The sequence below is a fragment of the Cinclus cinclus genome, chromosome 3 (assembly GCF_963662255.1).
Source record: "Cinclus cinclus chromosome 3, bCinCin1.1, whole genome shotgun sequence".
NCBI classification, from domain to species: Eukaryota; Metazoa; Chordata; class Aves; order Passeriformes; family Cinclidae; genus Cinclus; species Cinclus cinclus.
Genome location: NC_085048.1, coordinates 83500421 through 83528154, shown reverse-complemented (window position 1 = coordinate 83528154; position 27734 = coordinate 83500421). Strand labels below are relative to the sequence as shown.

The 27734-nt window shown below is 41.2% G+C and overlaps 1 protein-coding gene across 5 annotated transcripts in view; it reads left to right on the top strand.

Annotated features, from left to right (window-relative positions):
• The window catches only part of MOCS1 (molybdenum cofactor synthesis 1), a 29930-nt gene extending 5871 nt beyond the window's left edge, over positions 1-24059 (top strand). For 3 of the 5 annotated variants that reach the window (XM_062490339.1, XM_062490343.1, XM_062490342.1), the window contains exons 2-11: positions 2037-2169; positions 2800-2967; positions 7793-7957; positions 12333-12394; positions 12651-12762; positions 13045-13157; positions 13817-13927; positions 14717-14837; positions 16115-16162; positions 20083-24059. In XM_062490339.1, coding sequence (XP_062346323.1) covers positions 2037-2169; positions 2800-2967; positions 7793-7957; positions 12333-12394; positions 12651-12762; positions 13045-13157; positions 13817-13927; positions 14717-14837; positions 16115-16162; positions 20083-20951 — 1902 coding nt within the window. In that variant the 3' untranslated portion in view covers positions 20952-24059. Of the gene's footprint in view, positions 1-2036; positions 2170-2799; positions 2968-7792; positions 7958-12332; positions 12395-12650; positions 12763-13044; positions 13158-13816; positions 13928-14716; positions 14838-16114; positions 16178-20082 lie in introns of all 5 variants that reach the window. The other 2 variants (XM_062490344.1, XM_062490340.1) reach the window with 2 other exon arrangements.
• Positions 24060-27734: the final 3675 nt, after the last annotated feature.

The following is a 27734-nucleotide window of genomic DNA, read 5'->3' as shown; positions in this document are numbered from 1 at the left end:
AGACTGGTCAGCGCAATTTGAATTTGAGGCACAGTTCTGCAGCTGATTCACACTCAAACACACAAACTTTGTGAACACCATGTATACAGAAATGGTTTTGTATGTACCTTTTCACTAGATGTAAAATTCACTGTATATCCAGGAATCCTTTATTTGTCTTCTGGTTTCCATGGCTGACAGTTAAATGTCTGTATGTGGTTAACTAATGAGGACCCAGGGAAGGTGGTTCCCTTAATTACTTTTTCTTTGGTTAGTTTTGTGATGCTAGGCAGCTGGCCTCATCCATGAGTTACCAAATTGACCTCCTATAAAATGTTAGTGTAACTCTGATGTAGTTGATGAAAATATTTAGCATAGTTTGAAATATGTTATTTTTTAATGTTTGTATGCAGTGCCTGAACCAAGTATCCACCTGCTGATAAAAGTATGTTGGCAAACTTTTGCTGCTTTTCTGCAATACTGTGATAAGAGTTTATTCAGTTACTGTGAGTTTCACTTGAAGTACCAAAATATTTTCCAAAAGTAGCAGAGTGGTTTCAGCTGTGCTTTACAGGTATAGAAAAAGAGAGCTGTGACACTGTAATTTCAGAGTTATAGGCTAAAGGCAGTGGGATTACCCTGCATTTAGACCTTACTATCATTAGTTGTTCTTGCATTGATGGTACTGATATTTTTAAGTTAATTGATACAAACTTGAACTGTATTCATTTGCAGCTACTGTTTGAGATATTTATTTTGATACCTAATATGGTCATAGAAGTCTAGAATGGTTTGGGTTGGAAGGGGCCTTAAATATCCCCTAGTTCCAACCCCCTGCCAGAAGGCAGAGACACCTTGTACTAGACCAGCTTGCTCAAAGGCCATCCAATATTTCCAGGGATAGGGCATCCACAACTTCTCTGAGAAGCCTATTACGGTGCCTCGCCACCCTCCTAGTAAAGAATTTCTTCCTAAATACCTAAATATATTATTTTTTCAGTTTAAAACCATTCTCCTCTGTCCTATCACTACAGGCCCTTCTAAGAAGTCCCTCTCCAGCTCTTCTATACTCCCCTTTAGGTACTGGAAAGTGCTATAGTGTCTCCCCAAAGCCATCTCCCCAGGCTGAACATATCCAGTTCTCTCCCGCGCTCTCTCTCCCCCTCTCTCTCCTTTCTTAGGAGGGGTGCTCCAACCATCTGAGCAGCTTTGTGAACTCATCTGGTCTTGCTCCAGCAGGTGCTCATTGTTCTTATGCCCTCGTTCCAGAGGGCAAATACTCATACTTCCGAAAAATCATGTTGCTCTGGAATATATTACATTGTGCTTAAAAAACCACTCTAAAATTGTAAGTATAAATCAGTTTTAATTCTTACTTCATGACAGTAATGAAATTTTTTAAAATTCTGATCTTTTTTATTCAGTTGGATCAGGCGTTCAGAATCACACATTTCTCTTCCAGTTCTAGCATTCCCTGCATTATTTGTCATCTTTTAACTGAGACAAGCCTTTTGGAAGTATTCTGTTATATGGGTTTAGGTAGGAAGACTTTGTTGGAAATGAAGACAGGTGTAATAAAACATAATTGTATGTAGCAATAACTCAGTTTGCTGTTGACAAGATGTTAATATTGCACATGGAATATGGTAAGAACACAAGCAGAGATGCAGTGTTTCATCAGCTTGAGATTCTCTTGTGCTAAAGTGTAGGAAGGGCCCCTTCTCTATAATTTCATTTACCCAAGGACTGTAGTGGGCGTAGGTGATCCTGGATCATTGATTCTGGGAAGAAATAGGCAGTTGAACAGTAACACCTTCTATTCTGCACAAAAAAACCTGTTAAGCACCTATGACAAAGACAGGGAAAATTGTGGAAATGGATTAAAGTAGGGTGTGAAACTTAATAAATGGCCAGTTTTGACAGTGAGTTTCCTTGGGCAGCTGTCTACATGGGGAAGAATGGAATAATAATTATCAGTTAAGTTCAAAGTTGATATTTGTACAGCAAGTTAACAGGGTAGCTATTCAAATATTTAACATTTGCTTTTTTTGTTGTAGGAATTACAAAGCTCAGGAAGAGGACGCTTTGTACTAGAACATGGTGCTCCATTCTCTGCTTTTCTGATGGACAGCTTTGGACGGCAGCACAACTACTTGCGAATTTCATTGACTGAGAAATGTAACCTCAGGTGTAAGTGTCTGCTGTTTCCTTGCACAAAACTCCTCTGCCAATATTGGGCAAAGGCCAGGGTTTGGGTTAGGGTATTATTGCTGTGTTTGCCCTGTGCTGTTTCTTGTCTTCACAAAGTAACGATAAGGACAGATAGAGACTAATTGGGGTTGAGCTACTGGTGGGATGTGAAGCCTGGAGCAAGCCTGAGGATCTACTACAGACAGGTGAAAGTGACAAATTTTTTTATCAGACTTGTTGTGGTTTAGGTAATGATGCTTGTGTGCCCAAAGTCACTGTAAGCAGGAGAGCTCATACCTAGGCATTCCCACAATTACACCTGCAAAGTCTGTGGTGATGTCCAAGTGCTTGCTGGTTGAACTTGGTGTCTCTGAATGCAGTTTAGATAGAAATGACGTCGTATTTTTCTTCAGAGTGGATCCGTTGTAATTTTGAAGCACATCAAATTAGTCTTGGGTTTTCCTCTGAAGTAAACCAAGAAATTTTTCAGAGGTTGTAAATTTTTTACATGGTTGGTGTCATTTGAAATCCATTAAAGACGGCTGCCCTTGGTGCATTTTGCCCGTCAATATTAGATTAATTGTGGTGGGTTATTTTTTGCCTCATGTATTTCTGTAATTTTTGTTTCAGGTCAATACTGTATGCCTGAGGAAGGTGTTCAGCTGACTCCAAAATCAGAGCTACTAACTGCCGAAGAGATAATCACCTTGGCCAGGCTGTTTGTGAAAGAAGGTGTGGAGAAGATCCGACTGACGGGTGGAGAGCCACTTATCCGTCCTGATGTGGTGGATATTGTGGGTGAGTTCCAAATCAGTACCGAGTGTGTCAGAGTGACTTGGTACGTGTCGATCCAAGAATTGCTCTTACATTATCTACTGACATGATCTGGCAACCAGAAGAAAAATGACACATTTAACTGGTGTTTTTTTCCCAACATTGTGAAATGCAAGGTACCTTTCAAAAAATTTCCAGTTCTGCTCTGTTGCTTGGATGGAACTCATGTGTCTTTGTATTATACCAGTTGAACTTAGCATTGTTTTTATATTCAACATCTACTACAGTAGCTTGCAGTAATGCAGCCTGAGGGTGAAAAATCAAGAACTTACAGGATCAGGTCCTCAGTGGGCAGGAACAAGTGATACGTTACAAACAAAACAAGCTCTCTCTTCTCTTTAGGAATGTGGGGTTTTTTTGGTGGGTTTTGCTACCGATAGCAGATGTCGCTTGTGTTTAACAGTGAATGGTGGAAAAACCTGCTTTTACAGTAATTGATGAAAACTGTAACTTCAGTGGAAGGTAAATTGCTGGGTAAATTTTAGAAGTCTATCTGCTTTGATTGGCATTGTGTTAAATGACACTGCATGGATCCTTATTGTCAAGTGTTTTTTTTTCCTCTGTCCAAAGTCTCATATGTTTAGAAAATTGCAGTAGATTTGTGTAGTGGTGATGTATTAGATTAAGGCTGTGTAAATGATTGCACTTTGGTGTATTGTAGACAACTGAACTTGAATATTTCTGGACATATGCTCTTCTAAGTACTGAAGATAAGAAAAGGTTTATGTGGAAGAAGAAGGTCTTGAAAGAATAGAAATTGCTACCAATGCAGTGAGCTTTTGTGCAGAAAACAGTTGGTCTCTGCTTCTGCTCTGTTTTGTTCAGGATTTTTCCAAAGAAGATGACCTTCTGAAGGAAACAGCAGAGCTGTTGTAGTTGTAGAACTGACCAGTTCATAGATGGAAAAGGTGTGACTGAGTGAACTGGGGTGTGTCTTCTTGGACTCTGATTGTGAGAAGTTCTAAAATTGCACTAACTTTTTGGAACTCTGAAATATCATTATCTAGAACATTTTGCCCATGTGTGATGGGTTTGGGGTGGTTTTAGTACTAAGGAAGCTCTAAGCCTTTCAAGAGACATGTTTCTTTCAACATAATAGATTCTTTCCAATGATAATAGGTATAGTTACTGGCTCCTCTAAAAGGAAACTAGAAACTGTATAAATTATGTTGCAATTTAAAATACAATAAAGCTTTGCAGTTCAGCACATAATATTGGCATAAAAACGAGTTGAAACCAGCCATGTCATCAGTTCAGTGCAGAACTTCCTAGTGTATTGTAGGCAACTTTATTTATCCGTGGTAGCTGATGACTTACCACAGCTCTTCTGATGTTGATAGTCAAAGTGGAGTAGTCAGGTCACTGCAAAGTCACTATTGTACTGCTGCAAGCCAGAAGTATTGGTACTGGAAGGATAGACATATTTTTGTTTTGCTGTACTCCATTAATAGAATTCTCAAAGGTTTATTTTTGTGCCTGAAGGAAAGAAATGGATCTTTTTGAATCAGTGGGCTTGAATTATTCTGCCCATGTTCTTGTTCACAGCTGAAGTTTGACAGATTCATAGTGATCATTTTAGTGGATAACAGCAGTGATCTTGGGATGAAGGTAAGGGATGTTAAGAAGTTTGTCAGTTCATTCTGTTGTGGATTTGTATTAGTCTGGCTGGGTTTTTTTAAGGACTGTTGAAAATTGTTGAATTTGATCAACAAACACTTCCTTTGTTCTCAGAATGTGGTGTTACTCTATGGTGCCCCAGTCTGGGATCAAGGTAAGAGACTCAAAATTGAATAAATCATTGTAATAACTGCGTGAAAACTAACTGAGGGAAAATCAAGCCCAAAAATGTCTTCTGCAGAATTTGAGTAAAGCATCTTTATTGAAGCCACCTTAGCACAATGACTGGTTTAGCCTGGGATGGAGTTAGTCTGATTTCGGAAGTGATTTTGGAGAAGCTGGCTACAATGTCTCAGGTGCTGAATTGGGTTGAAGTTTAAGTTAGGTTTACTTTCAGCAAGCCTTTCTCCAAGCTATAAATGATTTGTGAAATATCAGTAAAGCTTAAAAAAGTTAATGCTGGATTTCTGTTACCAATTTTTTTTTAATACACAAATTCAAGTTTTTTAGTTGTTTCAATGAAGAGATGAAATTTGAAGCTACTGTAGGAGACCTGCTACTGTTCTTTAGATTATTTTAAATCTTTTAACAGATGCACATACATAAATTATGAGTCAGCATTGAACACTTGCTGAAAGCTAAATCATGTCCTGAGTACTTCTGAAAACATATGTTTGAGACTTTTCTGAAGCAGCTGATAGTGGGATATAGAATCCATCTCCTTTGAGATACTCAAAGTTTAAATAAGCACCAGATATCAACTCTGTGATAGCTGTTTGTTATTAGTAATCTGAGGAGTACACATCTGCACTGACAAAATAATTTTCCATGGGGTGGAGGATGGAATATTGGATGACTTTTTATAATAACTTTTTATACCCATTTCTAGAGTGAAGTGGTATAGGATTATTATTAGGATAGACTTATTAGTTCATGTGTTACGAAGTATACTCACCTTTTCTGGAGTCTATCGGGAAAAGTGCAGTTAAGGAAATGATTGCAGGAGCATATGTAAGAAAATTTTCTATTTAAGAAGATGCTCCTGATCCTAAAGGAAAATATGAATGTAAAATGGCACAAATTTACTTCATTTTTACTTTTACTTCAAAAGTTTACTTCATGGCACAAGATTGACTTACAAGTTTTAGCTTCATGCACAGCATCTGTTCTGTTTGCTTTTCTACTTGTTAGTTTTTGTCAGTTGCCTTTGCTTGTGCTGGTTGGTCCTAAAGCAGTGACCAAAGGTCACCAACAGGTTTAATACAGGTATCAAAGTTACAAAGTCTCTTCAATCCCTTTTAATTTTAGAGGTCAACAAGTCAAGAAACCAGGACACTGTGAAGGTTAGACCTGGTGGAGTGTTCTGACTGGTCCTTTTTAACTTACTGGTGTTAGTGTTAATCCTCCATCTCTAACTTCTCAGAGTTGTCTACTGTCCAGTTTGTTACTCTAGGTGATTCCATATATTAGTGTACTTCCAATTCCAATGCCTCATCCTGTATCTTGCCCTGTCTCATGAGGAAAAAGATGCATGGACATCAGCTCCTGCCTCTGCTGACCTAATCAACTGGTGCTACTTTTAATTTTTTTTTTCCATTTTAGGCTGCAAAATGACGTTAGTTTTATTCAGTACCTTTATGCATTTTACATTTCTAGCAATGAAACCTGTATGGCACCTAGACTTTTTTCCCCAGTTATTCTGAGGCTGAGCATTTTGTGTGTTCTGAGGCTGTAAATAAAAGAAGTGGTGTTCACAAACTGTCCTCTGGCTGCAGCATGTATCCTTTACTTTCACAAAGATAAGGCTGCTAGTGATAGCTAGTGTTAAACAGTCTGTGGCAAAATTGAGGCAGTAGTACTTATCCTCTAGGAAGAGGTTATTCTTGGTCATTTGGGAGGACTTTGAGAGCTGAAGGCCAGGAAAAAAAAATCTCTCTTAGTAAAGATTGCTCTTTCCCTACAACCTTATGTCTTTATGGAGCTCTTAATCATGTTCCAAAATGCTGCTGCTGTAAACTTCAGCATCTTTGCTGTGACCTAGCTTGACCCATTTGAGACTCAGCTTAGGGGGAATGTTTCAAAAAGAGCTAGGAAATGAGATAAAGCAGAAATAAAGTCCTTACCAACATGAAAAACAGAGGTAAAATAGTGAGGTAAGAAGCAACTATTAAATATTTGTACTGTAATTACAGCTGCCTCAAGAGTAAGGGTTCTTCAAGTACTTCTTAAATAATTAGGGTGGAGGCTATGAGGGAGGGAAGAAAAACCAAAGTAAATTCCTTTGCTGTGGTTTTGCTTCTGCGAGTTGTTTATGAGGGGTTTTTTCTTATTTGTTATTGTACTGATAACTGGAGGTTTGAAAGCTTGATCTCTGGAGATCTGGTATGCTGAGGATTTCTGCATTTGGCTTATGAGGAGGAGGCTCTTTTCTAAATCTTCATCTCATGATATTAACTGTTTCTTATGCTGTTTTCTTTTGTTAGCCAGTTTTTAGTGTATTGCGTAAGCACTCTCCAGTTGGCCAGGCTACCACTGGTAATGGAAATATTTCAGTTATCAAGTGCCCATGTTTTATCCCTTTGGATGTTGTTGCCTTGGATTCCCTGTAATTAGTATGTTGACCTTTTTCTGTTTAGTTAAGACTGCATGTGGTATTTCTTTCCTAAGTTAAAGGTTCTACTGCTGGCAGCTACCTCTGGGTTAGAACTGATTTTTGGTAAAGCATTGGAGGATAAATGTTGCTAAATAAACAGGTTAGGTGTCAGCTGTGAAAGGGATGGCTTGCTGCTTCTTATTATTACTGACATAAAATTCAGCTTGCAAATGTGGACGAGGAAAAGAAAGTACACAAAATCAGGGGCTACCTTTCAACAATAAAGTAGGTATTTAAGAAGTGAAGAAAAAATTAAGTGTGCATTTTAATAAAATGAAACTTTACCACCAGTTTTACTTGCAATAAACTGCTCTCTCATACCTTTTGAAATGGATTTGTGCTAAAATTGGTCCCTGAAACCAGTACAGCTGGAAGAAGGCTGAAACACTGAAGTGTCCACATTTTCTTCACACCTTCAGTGATACTTTTTTTCTTTGTTTCACAAATCTTTTGGGTTTTCTCTGTAACTTACAGTTTAACTGCTTCTTTAAAGTGCTCTTTCTAATTTTTACTTCCTAGGTCAACTGTACAAGCTAGAAGGGCTGAAAACCATTGCTGTCACAACCAATGGGATCAACTTAACAAGACTGCTGCCCCGGCTGAAGGAGGCAGGACTGAATGCCATTAACATTAGCCTGGATACTTTGGTGCCCGCTAAATTTGAGTTCATTGTCCGAAGGAAAGGTACAAACTTGTCTTCTAAGGCAACTGTGTTAATACTTGCAGGAATGCCATGAGTTGCTTACTATATCTTTCACAGTCAGTTACTTTGGGAGGGAAATTAATTACTATCGTTCTGGGGCTAGGAAAAGTAGTCAATACTAGATTATTTAATAGTGAGTCTTTTTCCTTCTTTCTGTAATGCTTAGCAGGTAGAGCCCCTTTCATTGGAGCTGGTGAAGTAGAAGATCAACTCACCACACTTAGTCGTGTGGTTAGTCATAGCTCTCAAGAGGTCTCTACAAGTCTTGTGTTGGTCTTGTGTGCTGCTCTTCTTTAATACTGTTCAAAAAACCCAGATGTTTCTGCTATACCATCTGGGGGCAAAGATGCCACAATAATTGAACTTCTTTGTGAATAGTGGCTGTTTCTGGAAGTTGTATTTGGGATGTGCTAGCAGTGGTCTCGCCTGTGGTTAGTGATGTTCCATATCCACTACTTTATAATAGGAATAAACATAAACCATGCCTGAGGTAATTTGAGGAGGGCTTTTGGCTTTGTAACTTCTCTCCTACTGAGCAAGTAATTGCAAGTAAAATTTAAAAAATACTTGGATATGCCCGGTGTTACAGATTCTGGTTTAAGTGAATCCTAAAGCTGATCATGGAGCTCAGCTTCATGAAGGTTGAGCTTCCCTCCAAACTGAAACTGATTTGATGTTGTATCATTCTCTTCCTGTCCAGCAATGTAACTTCGGCAGTCTGTGAACTTCTAATTCTGACAAAACCTCTAAGTAGCCACCAGGTGGTGCAACAGTCTCAGATAGGTGTAGGGAAAGGATGGCAGAAATCTGGAACTCGGTGAGAAGTAATGTCAGCATTGGAATCACTGCTAACAAACCAAAGTTCTGCTGTCAGGTGCAGAAGGGTGTCCTTGTCAGCAGTCTCTGTGGGAGCGCTACTTCAGGTTTCTGTGTCATGGTGCCAAAATCAGATCCTGTCATAAAGCTGACTGGAGCATTATCCTTCCAGTGTAGGCTGTTGCATTGATCTGGTCGTGTCATGGCACAGTTGGCTCCCAGAGTGGTATCTGGGAGTATCTAATCACAAACAGGTGTTGACTGTGCACTTTCCTTCTGTTCTGTGTTTGAGTGTTACCTGGTTTGTGACATTCATTAGGAACAAGCCCTTCTTTTGCCACTGAAGGGGCAAACCTCCAGCTTCATGAATTATAAGGGCAGAGATTTTTATATCTGATTAGAAGCTGTTAGGAATGTGCTGCTTATAAAGTAAACTTAATGTTATTAGGGGATGAGGGTAATTTTTATTTATTTAGATGTTCTCTTCCGCCTTTTAAAAGATATTTTACCGACAAAGAGAGAAATTGCTCAACTGAAGATCATAGATAATGAACAGGGAAATTTGTATTACTGAACATTTTTCAAGAGGAGAAAAAGTCTCCAAATTAGTGATATTTTTTTCTAAGCAGAGATCAGGTAAAAATAGTAAGACTGAGTTTCATTGCTTTGTTTTGTTGTTTATTTTTTTTTCTTTTGTTAAGGTTAAAGACTGAAATTATGCTTTTTTTTTTTTTTTTTTTTTTTTTTTTTTTTTTTTTTGAGGGTTTTTATTTAATAGGAGATTTCCAAGTATGGAATGAGCAGAGAATAGAGTGCCTGCCCTGCTGAGCTACCCTGTCTTCTGTGACAGTTCCAGAGGCAACAAGAAGTAGCTCTGTTAAGGTGAGAGGGATTCCAGGTCTTGGTCTTCTATAGCCTGGTAATTTCTCTGAAAAATAAAGGTGGCATCTGATTATAGTGTTTACCAGGAACTTGAGAAACTTGGAATAATTTATCTGTTTAGCTGGAAAGTCAATGTAGGGTTTTAAGAAGATGCAGAAAATGTGTATCTTTGGGGCAGTTGCCCTGCAGCATATCTGCTCCTACTTGCACATGGTTGGGATAGACAAAATGACTCTGGGTTCATCAGAGATTTCGCTGATGGGGGGAAAGCACTTTGCAGTACCATAATATTTCCACTTTCTCCAATCTACCACATTCTAAGGGATGAACAAATGAAAAATGCTTTCATGCAGGTAGCCAGTCCAATCTGTTTCATGGCCTGTCCCTTTTTTTGTGTGTGTGTTTCATACAAGGGAAGTGAGGTAATGATGTGCTGTAATTGTATCATTAAATGTAGGCCTGAAGCCTTTTTTCCTGTAAGGATTAAATGCTGGAAGGTTTTGTTCCGTGTAGGATTTTTCTGGATGGCTCTAAGGTTCTCTGTACTATGAAGCTGGCTAAAGCTCTGACTTCAGAAAAAATCAAATATGATGAAAGCATTGAGATTTTTCATTGGGTGAAAGAGGAGAAGTTATTGGCCTTTTTAGTTACATTGAGTTTCTCCTTTTTGTAATCCTGTGGTCACAGGTTAGATTTTCTGAGCGGTAGCAGAGATTTTTGATCCCATTCATGGCTCTGGGTTGTGCTTACAGCAGTGTATCATTATCTCTGTTGCCACAATCTGTCTGCAATCTTGCTTAAGTGGAATGAGATCTGCCACAGGTGCTGAAAACTTCCTGGGCACATGCACAAGTAGGTGACTGGGAAGGGTTATAGGCCATAGCTTCAAACAGTTGTTTGCAAGAGTTATTTCACTGCGTGAAATAACTTTGCTCTTCACCACTCTTTGCAGCCAGGATTACAATTGGCATACTAAAAATCTTATTAAATATCTTCTGCTTTCCTATGTCCATGCTTTATGATGCCTTTACTAGCCAGAGAGCACTGAAGTGAAATATTTATATCTTTAGGTTGTTTATTTTTTTTTCTGATTTTTAATGTATCCCATATTAAGTACGCACAGAATACTACTGAGTTATTGCTTTTTTCTGCTAAAGCATCTACAGAGTAATGAAGGTATGATCTGTTCAATAGAGAATCTGAGTTTTCAGCAGATCATAGATAAGAAAAGGAGGGTGATGGACCTGTGCAAAAAAATGTATGACTAGGAGCAGCATGGGGATTATTATCAAAACTTGTGAGACATACTGCCCTTTTATTAGCATGTGTGAAGTATTTGCTGCTGAAGACTGCAGCTTTGGAAGAAGGAGCTCAGTCTCATATAGTGTTTGGTCTCTCATACCCGAGGTTCACCTGCAGAGCAGGAATGGAACTCAGTCTAGAACTGCCAGGGTAGAAGAGGCATTCACAAACATGGGGAGAGCAGCTGAGCACCCCCACTCACCAGAAATGTGTGTCCAGAGCTCGGGAGTTTGCTGCCTCATTCTTGCTCACCTCTGTTCTCTGCCAGCTGCTGGGCGTGGCAGGGAGGGAATAATACACAAAACATGAAACTGATGTCTTGATGAAAGGTCTTAACTTTAAACAAAGTTGACAGAAGAGGGGGGGTGAATGAGATCACTAAGAGGCTTTCCTAAATGACCTTGGAATTCTAAAACTGCATGGTTGCTTTATTTTTTTTCCAGCTTTAAGAGGTACATGTAGAGGCAAAGACACTTGCCCTGAATTAACTATATCTTTCTGTTTGAGAGCAGCTGGCAGGTGTAGGCCACACTAAATGGTAGGATGAAACTGGGCACTTCATTCCTTGAAGGCACTGTAGTTTTTGACAACTTTCATTTGTTTTCAAGGGTCAAAGGCCAATTGAATTGCTTTCCTAAATGCTCTAATCCCTGCCATGTTTTGTTCACTGATTTCCCATGTTTAGTCATAAAAATGATGATCCTGACAAATGCTGCCTCTGATCTTCTGATTAATGGATAGTCAGTGGCTTCAGGAAGCCAATTATATCTGTAGCCAGGGTTGAACAGGGAATCAAGGGGCTTTTTGTTGTTCCTAAACCCATTCCACCTTAAATATACTTCAGAAAAATCCTTTAAAAATTCACTTAGCAACATTGCTGTCTGATTCAGAATGGAGAAATTCTGTCACTGTAGAAAGACACAAGCCATTATTGTAAAATAAACATTAATTTATTATTCTTTCTTCATTGCATCTGGAGGAAGTTCATAGATTCTTTCCACTCCCTTTAAGAAGAATGTAACACAAGGAAAACTGACTTACAGGGAAGTGCAGAATAATATGCTAATAATACATGGATATCCAAAGATACATAAAAAACCATACCGGTATTGTTGATTACTCAAATACCAGTTAAATTTGATCTCAGTGACTTGAGCACAGTAACTTGGTAGTCTTTGGGGGTTGTGAGAGGGGTATAATTAAAGTCTCTTCATTTGCAGCTCTTCTTACTTGCAGCCCTGTGTACTGAATCAGATTGGTTTTTATTTGGCATCTCTTTGTCTTGTACTAAATAGCCACCTTTTGCATTCTGCTTTGGAACAATAAAAATTATTTTTCACTCTTTTTGTACCTTAGGCTTTCACAAGGTAATGGAAGGAATCCACAAAGCCACTGAACTCGGATACCATCCTGTTAAGGTAAAGCCAGTGCTTATTTACTTTCAAACTGTTGTGTTTTGCCCTACATACAGATCACCTGATAAGGAATTTATTTTACTACATCTCGCCTCCCACCCCACCCCACCCCACCCCACCCCATGAAAAATTTTGAGTAAAACCAGAGAAAAATTTGAAGAAAAAGTAGTAACTAGGTGAATTCATATCATCTCCTCGTGCAGCTGGGGGTGCAGGTCATGTTCTGCTCACTAGTTTCAGGTGTCTGCTTTACATGCAGGTGAACTGTGTGGTGATGCGAGGCTTCAATGAGGATGAAGTGCTGGACTTTGTAGATTTCACAAAGGATCTGCCTCTTGACGTGAGGTTCATAGAATACATGCCCTTTGATGGTAAGTACTGCTGCTTTGAGATTCTCTTCAACAGAAGTGAGCTGGTTGGTGGATATTCACCCCATATATTTGTCTCTGGAGATTTTGGTAAGCTCCTTTAGGTAATTAGGAATTGCCTGAAGTTTGTTGCAGCTTATATTATTCCCTCCATAAGCTGTAGAAGGACTAGTTGGGGCTGGGACACCTACAGCTAAAGTGACACAGAGAATGTGAAGGTCATTCTCTGCTAATTAGGAAAATAAAATGCACAGTCTAAGGTCAGGCTGGTTTTGTTAATTCTAGGCAATAAGTGGAACTTCAAGAAGATGGTGAGCTACAAAGAAATGCTCGATACAATTAAACAGCGATGGCCGGAATTGGAGAAATTACCCTGTGAGACTTCCAGCACAGCCAAGGTGGGGTTGGACAGAGAACGTGTGAACTGTGCCCCCATTCCTTCCCTGCCCCAAATCCCCAAATTCTCCAAAGTTCAGCATTGATATTTGACAACCAAAGTAATAAATATTCAGTGTGGTAACTCTTGAGTTTTGGTCACGCTTCCTGCATAATACTTGATGCTTATGAAGTCCTGGTCATAGTCTGTACCTTTATAAATATGATGTGTTTTCTAGATTTATTTTCAGTGAGATATGAGGAGTGCCAGGCCTGTATCCTGCACTTACAGCTCTTGAAAGTTTTGTCAGTCTATGTCTGCACATTTAACAATCCTGATGGAAGACTTGTTCACTGAAAAAAATACTGCTTTAGAGTGTACAGTGCCAAACAGGGAATTTCTAGCTCATGCTCCTTACAGGCATCACCTGTTAGTTGATAACTACAAGAGCAAGCATTTAACAAGTTCAAGAATTTCTAGAAACAGAGCATAATAGACTGGAACACCTGAAAAAAACTGATTTTGCTTTTATTTTTTCTTTGGTATAATCTTAGGGCTGAAGAAGATCTATGCTAAAATAGATTTTCTGACCTTCAGGCAAGTGGAGCTATAAAAGCTAGGAGTCTGTATTTGACTCTTTTTTTTTTTTTTTTTTTTTTCTCCTCCTCTGCATTTCTTTAGAGTTACAAGGTGCCACATTTCCAGGGACAAATCAGCTTTATCACTTCCATGTCAGAGCACTTCTGTGGATCCTGCAATCGGCTGAGGATAACAGCAGATGGGAATCTAAAGGTTGGTAGTGAAACAGGATTCTCTCTGATTTCATACAGTGAAAATAGCATTGAAATTCATGCCCTAAAAGTTGCTGGGATGTAAAGATGCATAATTATTACCAGCTAGCTCCTGTTTATTTATCCTGTATGTATTCTTGTTCCATCTTGTCAGGCTGTTAGGGAGATGTTATATCACTTTTTTTTTTTTTGTTTCTGTTTTGGTACCGTAGTTAACTACAGTTGTAAAACATGGTTGCAAGGCCAGTAAATATAAACATTTATTCTAATCTTTGATTCAAAATCATCTTAAACATGTGACAAGCAGATGATTTCACATTAAAAAGGGTCCAACAGCTGCGAGAGCTTAGCTTTTGCATTCCACAAGGATCCTGTCTTGTTTCCCAAACAACTTGTAACTCTTCTCCTTCAAGAGCAGCCTGTACATTTGCTCAGTGACTGTAGAACAAGGAGGGATAACCATTTCCTGCCACGTTGAAGCTGGCAGTTTCTGGGGAAAAATTAGTTTTCAGTTAAAAATTGGCTCTTATGCATTGTCACCTGATACTGACAACAGCTGTGCTGCTGCCTAACAAGAGATGACCTAGGCAGCCTGAAGGCCCAATGAGCTTAGGCTGCATAAACATCCCAGGCTCTGTCTGAGTGTATATGAGGAGGGATAAAGAAAACAATCTCCATAAATGTTCCCTTCAGTAGGGTACACCTCTTCAAAGCTCTTGACTCTGAGGTTAGTACAAAATACTTGTAAAAGTAATTTATTTTATTCTTTCTCTTTTCTCCTCCTCTGCAGGTGTGCCTTTTTGGGAATTCAGAAGTGTCCTTGAGGGATCACCTACGGTCAGGTGCCTCAGAGGAGGAGTTGATTCAAATCATTGGAGCAGCAGTGGGCAGAAAAAAGAAACATCATGCTGGTATGTTTGTTGTACTTGACAAATAACAGCAGTGATAGGGAAAACAATGTCCTGGTACTTGTAACCTTCCATGAGAGTTAGAATCCAAACTGTCTGAAAGACTTTTGGACTGACTTTTGTTCTCAAATAGATGCGAATACCACTGCTCACAACAGCAACAACAAAGTGTAAAGCTAAGTAGTTGTATTGGATCCCCTTTTTTTTTAACTAGTTTGATGTAAAAGAAGGACTAAAATGAGCTGTCAATACTGCATTAACCTGTTTCTAGAAGTGACAAGTCTCTTTTTCACCATGCAGGACTTTGTGGGTGCTCATCTAGTGCTCTGCATAAGGTCATGACACAAGGTCCATGACAATTCAAGGACCATTCTAAGGCTGCATTCATCTTTTCTGAATTTATATTGATATAAACATTCACATCTGAACCTAAATGAATTTTTGTAATCTGGCTCCAGCTGGAAGTGCTGACCTCTTGTACATGAACTAGCTTTATAATCATGGATAAGTCCTCTATACACTAAAAATACACTTTTGTCCTTTTGTTTTCTTGCAAATTCTGACAGATTAATAACAATAGGTTTTTCCCTTTTTTTCCTAATGTGTGAAACAAATTTAAAGGTAGATTTTAAATCTAAGTGTAGACTACCTTGCAAAGGACATTGGTCTGATCCAGATAAAATAGTGCCTTATAAACCTAAGGGAAGGTGTGAAGGGATTAGTTCTTTTACTTGTATATCCTTTATTTATGAATTCTGGTTTGGGAAAACAGGGGGTGGATGGGGAAGAGTCTACTGAAGTTATCTTGCCATCAGCAGCATTTACCTGACATTGTCTGTCTTCTCCAAGTTTGGGTTAATCTCATTATTGTCCCTGGGGCATTCTATGGTTGAACTTTTTTGAACTGGAACACTTACTAACATCTTATCTATAGAAGTAGAACAGTTAAATACCATTGTTAGAGACAAGATAGTCTCAAATAGATTGAATTCTGTAGTAGGTAGACTGTAATTCACATTATGGCAAGCTTTCTGGGAAAGGGTTCTGCAGTGTGATAGACCCATAGCAGCAGGATGCCTGGATACTCAGGCAGCTATAGTTTTAAATAATACCACACTGGATTTTCCCTCCTCTGGTTCCCTTGGTCTTTACTGAGCTTTATTTTTCCTAGTATGCAGATTGCACCTTCGTGAAGAGCAGAAAACTAAATATGTAAACCAGATGCATGACTTAAAGCCTAAAAAGCCGGGATTTTTATGTGTTCCTTATTTTATTTCTAGGCATGTTTAACATTTCCCGGATGAAAAACCGGCCAATGGTCCTGATTGGTGGGTGACAAATCAGTACGTAAAAAGCATACAATGGTTTTGTTTGGTTTCTGTCTTTGCGGGAGCAGAGTATATTGGGCTTCTAAGTCTAACTTGTGGTTCTGCCTTAGGTTTAGGCAAAGGAGTGGGCTTCTTAATTAGCCAGCTGTAGTTAACACACTGAAGTGGAAAAGGAGCAAAGGTTTAGTGTCACTACCAAGCCTTACCTGGTTTCCCTGGTTTTGTTTTCTCTAATTATTACAGTTCATTACATTTTCCAAAGGGATAATCAACTTTCATACTTTATTTCCTATCAGCTTCCTTTGTACTTAAGTAGAACAGTGTAGTTACTTACAAGAAAGTTGGAGGTGAGTTTTGACCATATTGCCATATATATATACATAAGGGATGCAGAATGGAGTTTTATCCATGGATTAAGAAATTCAATTTTGTTTATAACATATATAAAGCCATCAAGCTGACAGAAATCCAGGTGTTCCTACCTCACTACTACTTCAGAATCTGAGATGTGGGGCTTCATTCTTTTGAAATTGCCTCTTATTGCCGCAGAGTCTAAGAACATAACCATGACAGACCTGTGAACCAAGTGCCTTTCCTTTCCTTCTTGTGTCTATTGAAGCTGTTTGCTAACTCTCCTGTCTGTCTGAAGCCCTGTTCATGAGTGATGTAGCACTGCTGTGGTTCTCTTACTGAATTTTAACATCTTCAGTGTGATTTACCTTGTCCATGCTTGTGTTTACCTATTCTGTGAAATAGCTGTCTTTCCAAAGACTTAAGAAATTGTTGGAACAGTTAGCTTTGTGAGATCAATTGCAATATACTGTGTTGTTCCTTATCAACAACATGTGGAAAAATCAAACAAGGGTGAAAGACATGAACGTTATGTTTCAACTCAAAACTCTCATCTTCCTCTTGATGTGTTGGAGGAGGTTCGCTTCTGGGCAGCTTAAAGCATAGGTTTTAAAACTGGTACGCTTGGGGAGGGAAACGTGCACTAATTTGCAGGTCTTTGCAACAGGTGATATAATAACTACTTTATTTTTAAACCAAATCCCTGGGACTTGTACTTTTGTTGCCTGTATTAGGAAATAGGATCCACAGAGGTCTTAAACACAGGTCTTCACTGGGAATGTTTTTCACTTGGTGCTCTACTCTAAAGGGCCATCATTTTCCATGTTGCCTGGTGCAAGATTATGCATTTGCTTGCTTGTATTTGGTCACTGTTGCATTGTGTTCCAGAAAAAGCATAAGGAGTACACTTAGTTTAAAGTGTGTATTGACTTGCTGCATGAGGAAAAATTCTTGTTGTTTTTTTTTTCTTTTTTTAAGATGAAAAATGCTATATTAAATTCTTGACAGCTCACTGGGACCTACATAATTTTTCAACTTGCCTTTGAAAGAATTCCCACACTGCCAAGTTAGCATTCATAGCAATGTTGGGATGTCTACAGATGAGATCAATCCAACTTCCTTTTAAAAAGTGCTTTAACATTGTGTTACATGCAGTGAAAGAGGCAGCCTGTCCAGGTCCTCCTCCTTCAGCTGTTCCATCTCCCTTTGAGACTGACTGCTGGCAGTCATCTCATCAATGGAGAGACTGGAGATGAGTGGAGAGTATCCCACTGTGACACATGGGGAATCATTAGGAGATTTCCTAATTGTGTTTTGAATTAGTTACAAACTTCAAATAATGCTGGCGTGCAAGCAGACAGTGAGGGAGTGTGTGTATGGAATTAATTTAATGAAATGTAATGAATGCTGTGGAAATCACTAATTGGTTTTGCTAGACCCAGTAAGCCAAACCTGGCATCTTCCCTGCACTGCTGTTTTCCAGTCCTTTGCTATATGGTTTGTATCTTATTGTCCTTAATCAAAACACTCATTTCAGCAGGTTCTTCTGGGCTCACTTATGGGAATTTCCTCATTAATTTAAGTATCTCCTGCCTTCTCTTCTCCCCATGAGATTGTGCTAGTTGGAAGCTGAAACAATTAAACTTGAGGGGCATTAATAAGATATAAGGAGATGGAATATGTCAGATGGTTTCAATATATGGTGCAGTAAAAAAAATTATCTTTTTTTTTTTTTATTTGTAGGTATATGAGCAATTTGGGTGCAAATAGAGATGACTAGCTACAACTTAAAGAAGTATAGGTTGTTCAGAAAAGCAAAGATGCTTTGCACTCATTACTGTCCTTGCTGTTTACTTCCCACTCTACTTGAGCAAACTTTTCTCCCTGCTCCCACCCACATGTGTTTACCCTGTGGAAGGAAGTACTTGTCTGCCTTTGGAGTCTGGCTTCTCCTGAAAACAAGACACTTTCACAGGGGTTTAGCTTCAGCTTTAAAGTTAATCAAGGAATCCAGAAGAAGAGAGTGCTTTGAGTTCCTGGATTTTAAAAGGAATATTCAGGTTAGGCCCCACTATGAAAAGAGAGAGCAAAAGAAGAGGAATAAGAAAAATAATTTTCTGTGCTCTTCTAAAGCAGAGCAATTTTGCATTTAGTGCATTTATGTCAATTTAATCGCATTTCTCTGAGGTAAACACATGCCTTCAGATTTGCAGGAATCTTAATCTAGTGTATAGGCCATCAGCTGCAGATGAAAAAAGGCCTTTGCCTGCATTTAGGTTGTAGATGCAATTATAGTCATGAAATCTATGGTTGATTTAAGCCTCAGGAATGGTACTTTCAGACCAGTGTTTGGAGGGTACTCTGGATGAAAATGGAGCTGAGTGCATCAGTCTTGTTTTAGCAGAGGCTGGGATTAACAAGGAAGAGTTTGGTGGGTTTGTTTTAAGGAAGACAGAGGAGTACAATGTGCCTGTTATTGTCATATGTACAGTCCCCGGGCAGCAGAGGTAGTTCAGCAATGTGCAGAGGGGCAGGAAGCTGCTTTGATGCACCTGTGGATAGGTTGAAAAGCGCATCCTTGAATACCAGAGCTACCAAAGGAGCTACCAATGTGCCTAACATTTCTCAGAGCAGAGAGTGGAGGAGCTTCAGAAAAAGAGAAACATGCTTACCGGTGGTGCTGTTAAACCAGGGTTTAGGCACTTACCTCTATACTCCTTTCTTTACTCACAAAACATTTTATTCACTTGTATGTGAAAGAGAGTTCTTCTGTCTTCACACTTGGCATTTAGCCCAGTGTAAGGGATTAAATGGTAAAAAGGGGCAGGAGGGCTTTACTACCTCTCTGCCATCTGGGAGCTCTGCCAGCTCAATGTGGAACATGCTTCTCAGTAGATTTTAAACCTGTCTGTCAGTGAGGGGACCGTGGTTTTTCCAGTGCTTAAACTTCAGCTGTCATTAATGTGTTAAGAGCTGGCATTAATACGAGTGGTTCCCATCACCCTCTGAGCTTGTAGACAGCACAGTTGCAGTGCTTCTGGTCCCTGCTGTCCTCAAGTGCTGGCATGACCCTTCCCTGCAGAAGGAGATGAAAGGAGGAAGTGCAGCCGCCTGCACTGGGAGGGAGGTGTTTGGAAAGGCAGAGTTGAGAATCTGAGTGTAAGAATTTCCTATTAACCCTGCCAGCCTTTTGAAAGAAGGCTAGTGCTGGGTTGGCCCCAAATGGATGCTGAGATGCTGTGATTCACTTTTCTTAAGAACTGATGCTCCTATAAGCTTTCTTGGCTGCTTTTTCTCAAAAGGTGTTGATACTTTTAGAAAGTAAGTTGTTTCTTTTTATTAGGGACCTTGAAATGAGTGTTCTGAGTCTTGACTTTTGTAATAGCAAGCCAGGAAATGCAGGGAACTGATAGAAGGAGCTTGAGGAGAAAGTGGATGTTTTCAGGCTGTTTTTGCAACAGAGGAAGTCCCAAGCAGTGCTCTGACAAGGTTCTCAGCTGCTACAGACAGCTTAGCTTTCCAGTTAGTAAGATGTTCTTCTCATGTTACTTTTTGTTTTTTTTCCTCAGAGCCTGCATTGATGTCATTCCCACTATGCCAAGATGCCCTACAGAATCCCCCAAATTCAAAACAGTGGGGCCACACATTTAGCCATTGGCTGACTTTGAAAGCAAGTTTACCCAAACAAAAGGGAAAAGCATCAATGAAAAATAAACTCACTGGACAACTTTTCCTGCCAAGATCTCACCCAGAGAAACAGTGGCACATAGCAACAGGAATTCTGCAAACCCAGCTCCGTGGCTACTGTGTCTTCCAGAAGGACCCAAGCTCCACATTTGATACAAAGTGCCTTGATGCTTCTGTTGGCCAAGTTCCTGTGAACCATCAGTCCAAAGAGGTGTGTTCAGGATCTGAATTCCACACCAGGGATTCAGGATCTTGCACCAAGGTACTTCGAGGCTCTGACAACTTGACTCACACTGATGAGGAAGGACGGGCTACAATGGTTAATGTTGGAGGGAAGTCAGATTCCAAAAGAACTGCTGTTGCTGGTGCCGTGGTCCTCCTGGGTGAGAAAGCATTCAGGATGGTGAGGCAAAACCAGGTGAAGAAAGGGGATGTACTGGCAGTTGCCCAGATTGCAGGAATTCAGGGAGCCAAGCTTACCAGCCAGTTAATCCCATTGTGTCACAACATCCCTCTGTACCATGTTGAGGTGTCTCTGAGCCTGGATGAGGCCAGGCATGCAGTGGTGATTCGCAGCTCCTGTCACACCTGGGGGAGGACAGGTGTGGAGATGGAGGCTCTCACAGCTGCCAGCCTGGCTGCACTGACTGTGTATGACATGTGCAAAGCTGTCACTCATGACATCGTCATCCAAGAGCTGAAGTTGTTTAGTAAGACAGGTGGGCAGAGGGGAGACTTCTCAAGGGTCTAGATAACATCCAGATACCTCCATCCCTCCAAGTGATCACTGGTCCTGTTCAGCCTCTTACAGAAGTCCTTTTGCTCAGCTGGTGGTCTTGGAGACCTCAGCACGTGTGTACAGCGCAGCAACCCCATGCCTCCAGCATTGCCTTGCTCTGTCAGCTCACTGCTGGGCGAGTGGTGGAGCCACTTATCTGTGTTGAAAACCATGTGTATTTTCTAGAGGACGGACTTCTCCACTCTGCCAGTACCTCCATCTCATTATCCTCATGATGAGAGTGAACAGGAATCTTTTCTTATACTTTATACCATAGAGGTTTTTGGTTTGTTTGGTTTTTTTTCTTTGTGCTGTGAAATACACCTGCTGTCATCTTACCATGCAACTGTGAGCTCTGGAAATGAAGCACCTGCTGAAAGTGCTGTTATTTGGCAACTGTTTTTAAGTCAATGATTAAGATGTCAGAATTGTGTCTGCCCATCTCTTTTCCCTGACCTCCTTAAATGAATATAGAGGGTGACAGTGAGAAGAACACCACTGGGGAATTTCACCATACATCAGAGATTATAAACATGGAACAGTTAGTGTCAAGGGCAGCTCCCATCCCTTTGCATTGCTACTGCTTGCCTTCACAGAATCAAAGAATCCCAGAATGGATGGGTAAGGTTGGAAACGACACAGTGGGTCACCTGGTCCAACCTCCCTGCTCAGGCACCCAGGGCACATGGCACAGAGTTGTGTCCAGACTGGAATATCTCCTGTGAGGGAGCCTCCATAACTTCTCTCAGTAATCTGTGCCAGTGCTGAGTCACCTGCAGAGTGAAGAAATTCAGGTGGAACTTCCTGCGCATCAGTTTCTGCTCACTGCCTCTTGTCCTATTGCTCAGCACCACCAAGAAGAGCCTGGCTCTGTATTCTTGGCATCTCCCCCTTAGACACTGATACACATTGAGACATCAGTCATCTCTTTTGGATGCTGAACAGGCCCAGCTCCTTCAGCCTTTCCTCATGAGAGAGACACCTGCAAGTGGGAAGTATCCACATAGCAGTTTCAAAATAAAAAAAAAAAAAAAAAAAAAAAAAGACAGCTGCCCAGTTTTCTGCCTTGTGCTCTGTAAAACATGATGCAGAAAGAGGATTTCTGGGTTTGGAAGAATTATGTTTCTGATCTGGAAAATACTTTTTACAATGTTAGAAGCATGTTCCAGCATTTTGACCTTAGCACCGAAATACTTGGGTGCTCTGTTTGCACGCTTAAGGGATTAATTTTGCCATGCAGGGAAGTATTAAGCTCTCCCCGACTTTAGAAAGAGATCTTGCACCAAGCCCTAGGAGACTCCAAATTTTTGATGCTGTGGTGCAGCTCCTAGTAACCAGCAACCTATATAGTTCTGACACATAAAACAGACTTTAATACTGGTGGCCACTTGGAAAATTAAGGTAACTGGCAACTGTTGTCTCTGCCAGAGAGTTTTCCTGCATGTTTCTCTAATTTACATTTTATGAAGTCTTCTGGTCTTGAAGCACTTGAGTGTCCCCATAAATCTATCAGTGGCCACAGTCACATAGCATTGATTAGCTTTGGTAATTAACTGTCCTAGAAAAGAAATTACTCAGCATTCTTGTTAATATTAATGACTGCTTCTCAAATATTTAAGTGCTCTAAACAGGGTGCTACTGGCTGCTTATGGCTCATGTGAAGCTGCACATGATTCAGGGTGCTCCCTCCATGCACACAGGGTTGAATACAATGCCAGTAAGGTCAAAGACAGCACCAAAACTCATCTTAAGCTTAAGAGGTTAAAGTACTGTGAGCACACCACAATGCCTCACATAAAGTAAGCTCAGGTTTGAGCTGAGGAGGCAATAGGTTTTGCTACAGGTCCTTCTGAAATCTCATACACCAGCTACAACACAAGACACTCTTTCCATTGCAGGTGAATTGATTTGATTCTTCATCTGTTGTCACTGTGAGATAAGGTACATAGAGTGACAGACATAGCTATAGCTGAAAGGGAAAGAAATCTGGCAAGTTGGGTGCCTAGAATCCTTAAGCATTTGTACATCAGTGATATGGATTAGGAATGGTTCTCTTGCTCACTCCTCCTTCCCCATGGCAGGCTGGAGAGGAGACTTGGAGGCACACTAGGTAAAGATCATGGGTTGAGATCAGAACAATTTACTGGGAACAGCAATGAAATAAGAAAATTGGCAGTAACACCTTCAGTCACAGAGGGAACAGGCACTACATGATCGTTCCCTTACTGGAAGAGAACCCCTTCCCTGGTCCCCATAATACCCCCATGCTGTTAGCCATGCCCCCTTGGCTCCTGCAAAGGCTACCTATGTCCTGTCCAGAAGTAGGACAATCTACCTTCATTGTTACAGTCTTGACTCCCTGTTAGTGCCAGGAGTGTAGCTAGCATTGCCATACTGACACACAACAATCCCACCCCATTCTGCAAATAGAAGAGATTGCATTCATCTGGGGAGCTGCTGTGCCCATAGCATGAAAGTAACCTTAGCACAGCATAGAAACAAAGTACCAGGAAAATGAAGCACACATGTAGCCTGTTAAGTTGAACTGACTGACACAAGCACTTGCCTCCCCTCACCACCCCCAACACACCCTGCCCTCCTAGCCTGCCTCCAGGCTCTAGCTAATTTGGAAAATTAAGAAAAAACTTGATGTACTCAGTCATGATAAAACAATGCTTTGGGCATGTGATTCTTTGGCTTCTGAGAAGTTTGCTGTCATGCTGTAAAGTTCATACAAAGGACTCAGGGCCATACCAAGGACTACTGAGCACACTCATGACCACCACGCACACCTCGCTACTTAACGCACATTTCACTACTTCCTTAGTTGAGAGTGGCTGGAAGCGCAGAGCAAACTGACTTTGGTGCCAGTTTATGCTCATATTACGTTATCAAGTCTAAACTATGCACATTTATAGGTAGCGAAGCAAACACAAGTCAACATTTTGTGAGAAAAATGGGTTGAGTTTCTGTGGTGCTTGGTAGACCATGGTGTAATATATGTTGATGAACGGACTACTTTTTGGAGGCTTGCTTTTTTTTTTTTGTCCACTGTATTTTTAATAAATACTAGTTGCAATAGAGTGTGGTTTGCATTACTTTGAATATCCTTTTTATTTACCTTTCTATGTTTTAACCCAAAAGCTTCTATAAATACTCACCTCTGGACAGGAAACAAGACCGGCTTTTGCAAGTTGCACGATGAGTCAGCAATTAGTGAGGGATCAGTCATAATAACTTATTACTGTAAAGAATCTGGATTTTTGCTGTTGTTGAGTGAAACTCATTTTAATCTGGTTGTTCTTAAACTGTGTAATCCTGTGGGTTTAACATCATAATTTATCTCTTGTCATTATCCCAGCTTCTCCCACACGTCTATTCTGAGCCAGTGGCTGTATATAACATCACTGCTTTTTGTTCCAGAACTGGGGCCTCCAGAGCTCTACTCCTAGTCTGAGTGACCACAGCTGAAACCAAGGTTCAGAGAAGTGCTTGTATAAAAGCCCATTGCTCCTGTATCACAGATAAGCCTTAAGGGAAATTCCCCTTGTCATCCATCTGAACTTCCAGGAAAGCTTTCAGGTGTCCTGCTACCAAGAAGGCATCAAGGATAGTAGAGGTCTTCCAACCTAAATGATTCTAAGATTCCAAAGCTGTCAATCCTAAAATAAGCATGTCATTTTACTAGGAGCAGAAACAGAGTAAAGCACCAAGCCCACCACCTCCTCTTGAAGGGTGACATAAGAGTTTATGCTGCACTTATCAGCAGGTGAAATACAAATACTGTAGATCATGACAGCCCACACACACACACACACACACAGTACTTTTGCCCACTGGAAATTAATCTCTCCCAGCTCATGGCCCATTTGTGTGTTACAGTCTGTTCACTGCTAATCCAGGCTGAATCCTTTGGGGCATCTCAGCCTGGCTTTCCTTCATGCCCACATCCTGACACTAAGTTACTCCACCCTCACACTGTCATGTTAAAAACTGGATGCAGTATATAAAGGAGAAGCTGGCAGAAGAAGCTGGTCATTAAGAATTCTTAAAGAGGTTATATCAAAAGAGCAGTGCTTTCAGGAAGTGCTGGGAGAATGGGCCATCAGGGAAAGACAACTTGAAATACCTCAAGGAGGGACTTCTTTTTTTTCTGAATGGGAGCTGCTCGGAACCAGATTCTAAAGGCAACAACAGCTGAGCAGTAAAAAGAGCAATGGATTTTGTTAGCTCTTTTCAGCCCCTGGTGACCTGCAGTGATTCCCTGTAAATTCCCTGTTACTCAGCTTTACCTGGGATTTGACTGAACAGAATCTGGCCCTTGATCCTGTCCCTTCCTTGGAGCTTTGCTGGTTCTCTGGCTCTCTGCTCCCTCTGGCTGCCTCAGCAGAGTCAGGCAGGCTTGGAACAGCTGAAAAATGGATGGTGCATTGTGTGTGCTTTGGCCAAGACAGAGCTGCTAATTAGCTAAATGGAAACACAGTTAGTTCACTTCCCTCCACGCACCAGAGCCTCGCTCCAAGAGAAGCTCAGCATTTCAGGGAATCTAAAATTGATTGGAGGAATTGCTGGTTGCAGTGGGCTGACCAGGTTTTTCAGATGTCAGTAAAAGCCTCAACTTAGATCTCAAAACCACTGGATGTGAGGAGCTCTGCCTCGATGCCACGATGATGGCAGACAATGCCCTGACATGCCTGGCATGATGCCAGAAAGGTACAGGATGAAGAGCTGAATCCTTTGTCACAGGCTGTGCCTGAAAGGCTTTGGGTGAACTCAGTGCACCCTGTCATAAGAGCAGATTCTCACTTTGAGCACAGCAAGCATAAACAGTGGGTGGCTGAGACACAAATCCAGCTGTCTCTACCTTCCCCTGTCCCTGAATGCTGCCAGTGTCATGTTTAGAAAGCTTCCAGTTTAGCATCTCTATCTTTGTACTTACCCTGTTTGCTCCTTTGGGGAGTAAAGGGTACCCTAAATAGTAGCAGTAAAGTGCAGATGAGTGCAAGTTCACATGAAGGAATGGGATGGATGCCCTGAGATACTGCTGTGCTTTCCTCCAAGCAGAGAAGCACAATAAACCAGGCATTGCTCAGCTGTGTGTGCACAACCCAACTGCAATGGCACAGCCATGGCCATCAGGCAAGCTGCCTACTCTCCATGGCTCTCCAAGGTGCCATCCACACAACACTTGCTCCAGAGAACAAAGTTTCATGCTTCAGGATTACTTAAGGTTTGTTTCCAGGACCCCAAATTAGCAGCAGACAATTGCTTCATCAATGACTCCGTCAGCAGAGCAGGCATGATCTCAAATTCTGGACAGCCTGCACAAAACCAGAAACTCAGTACTACTGAGCTCTTCCTGCATGAATTTAGCCTTAAGTTCAACAGAAACACTCACTTCTATACCCATGATACTTTTGGGTTGCAGAGCTGAAAGGATGCAAAGCCAGTAAAAGCAGAGGTTGTGTTTGTGAAGTCAAGGGCAGCTTGGCAGCAGTGGGGCAGGAGGTAGGGGAGGAAGAGGAGGAGACAGCAGGAGGGCCAGGCAGCTGTAAAGTTGTGTTAATATTATGCTTGGAAGATAACACAGGCTATCAGATACACAGCTGCTCCACAGGTAGTGCCCTAGGCCAGTTACCTGCTGGTGCAGGTTGTGGCAAAGCTCTGTCAACACCAGCAGAGCTGTGCAGTGTCACACCAGGCAGCATCTGCTGCTGGGAACTGGAAGAGAGGAGTTCATCTGCACAGCTGACCTGCCACTACTGTAGCCTTAACTGAACTTAGGTTTCATTATCAGGGTAATTTCGGCACTCAAGGCTCCCCACGTGCACAGTTGCAGCAAGGCTGGAATTGCTGTTGTGTGAGGCAGTTCCTGAAATTACCCCACCGGTCCATCCCTCTCTCCCTCCATCCCTTCCCCAGCTGCCACCCACAGTCTCAGCACTTGAGAGAGCTGCACTTCCCCACCCTGAGCCTGACACTGAATGGAAATGTTTTAGCTCTGTGTGGCTCATTTGGCTTCTGCAGATCAACCCTTGGGGCCATCCTCCACCCAGATCCAAGAAATGAGCTGAGGGAAGGGAATAATTTCTGCTACCCCTGAAGCCTCATCTCTCCTATTGCAGCTGGCAGCTCAAAAGGCTCCATCCTGCCAAGACTGAATCTTAATTGGGATCAGTGGAAAAGACAGGCTGCTGCCAGGGCCGCCCTGATCCTGGGCTCACAGTGAACATGGGCAGAGCTTGCCCAGCCCCACAAGAGAAGGCCTTCACTAGGGTATACAAAAAATAAAATTCCCTTCAGAGTATCAGTGGAAGCAGCAGCAGGAAGCCAAGGAGAGGACATGGCTTAGCTGGGTAGTTTGCAGAGGAACAGCAGGCAGAACCATTCCACATGGAAAATCCTCCTGTCCCTGTAGCTTGCTGGGAAGGGAAGCCAACATCAAAGGCTGAGGTACAGCTAGTAATTCCCAGGTCCTGCAGTGAATTCAAATACTATAACCATCTCTGAACAAACACACAAAACTATCACAGTCATGCCCAGAACTGCTCTTGCCAAGAGCTACAGGAAGAAGGACAAGAGAAAGACTAGAGCAAAACCTCTTCAGGCATCCCATCTGCATGTGGCACCAGGATGCTACATGATGCTTTTTCCAAGCCACAGCTGCTGACTCCAAGCCCACTTGCTTCAAAGACCCTGGCAGAGCTCACTCATGCCTCCACGATTAGGAACAGTCTAGCCACCCCTTTGGCTTTG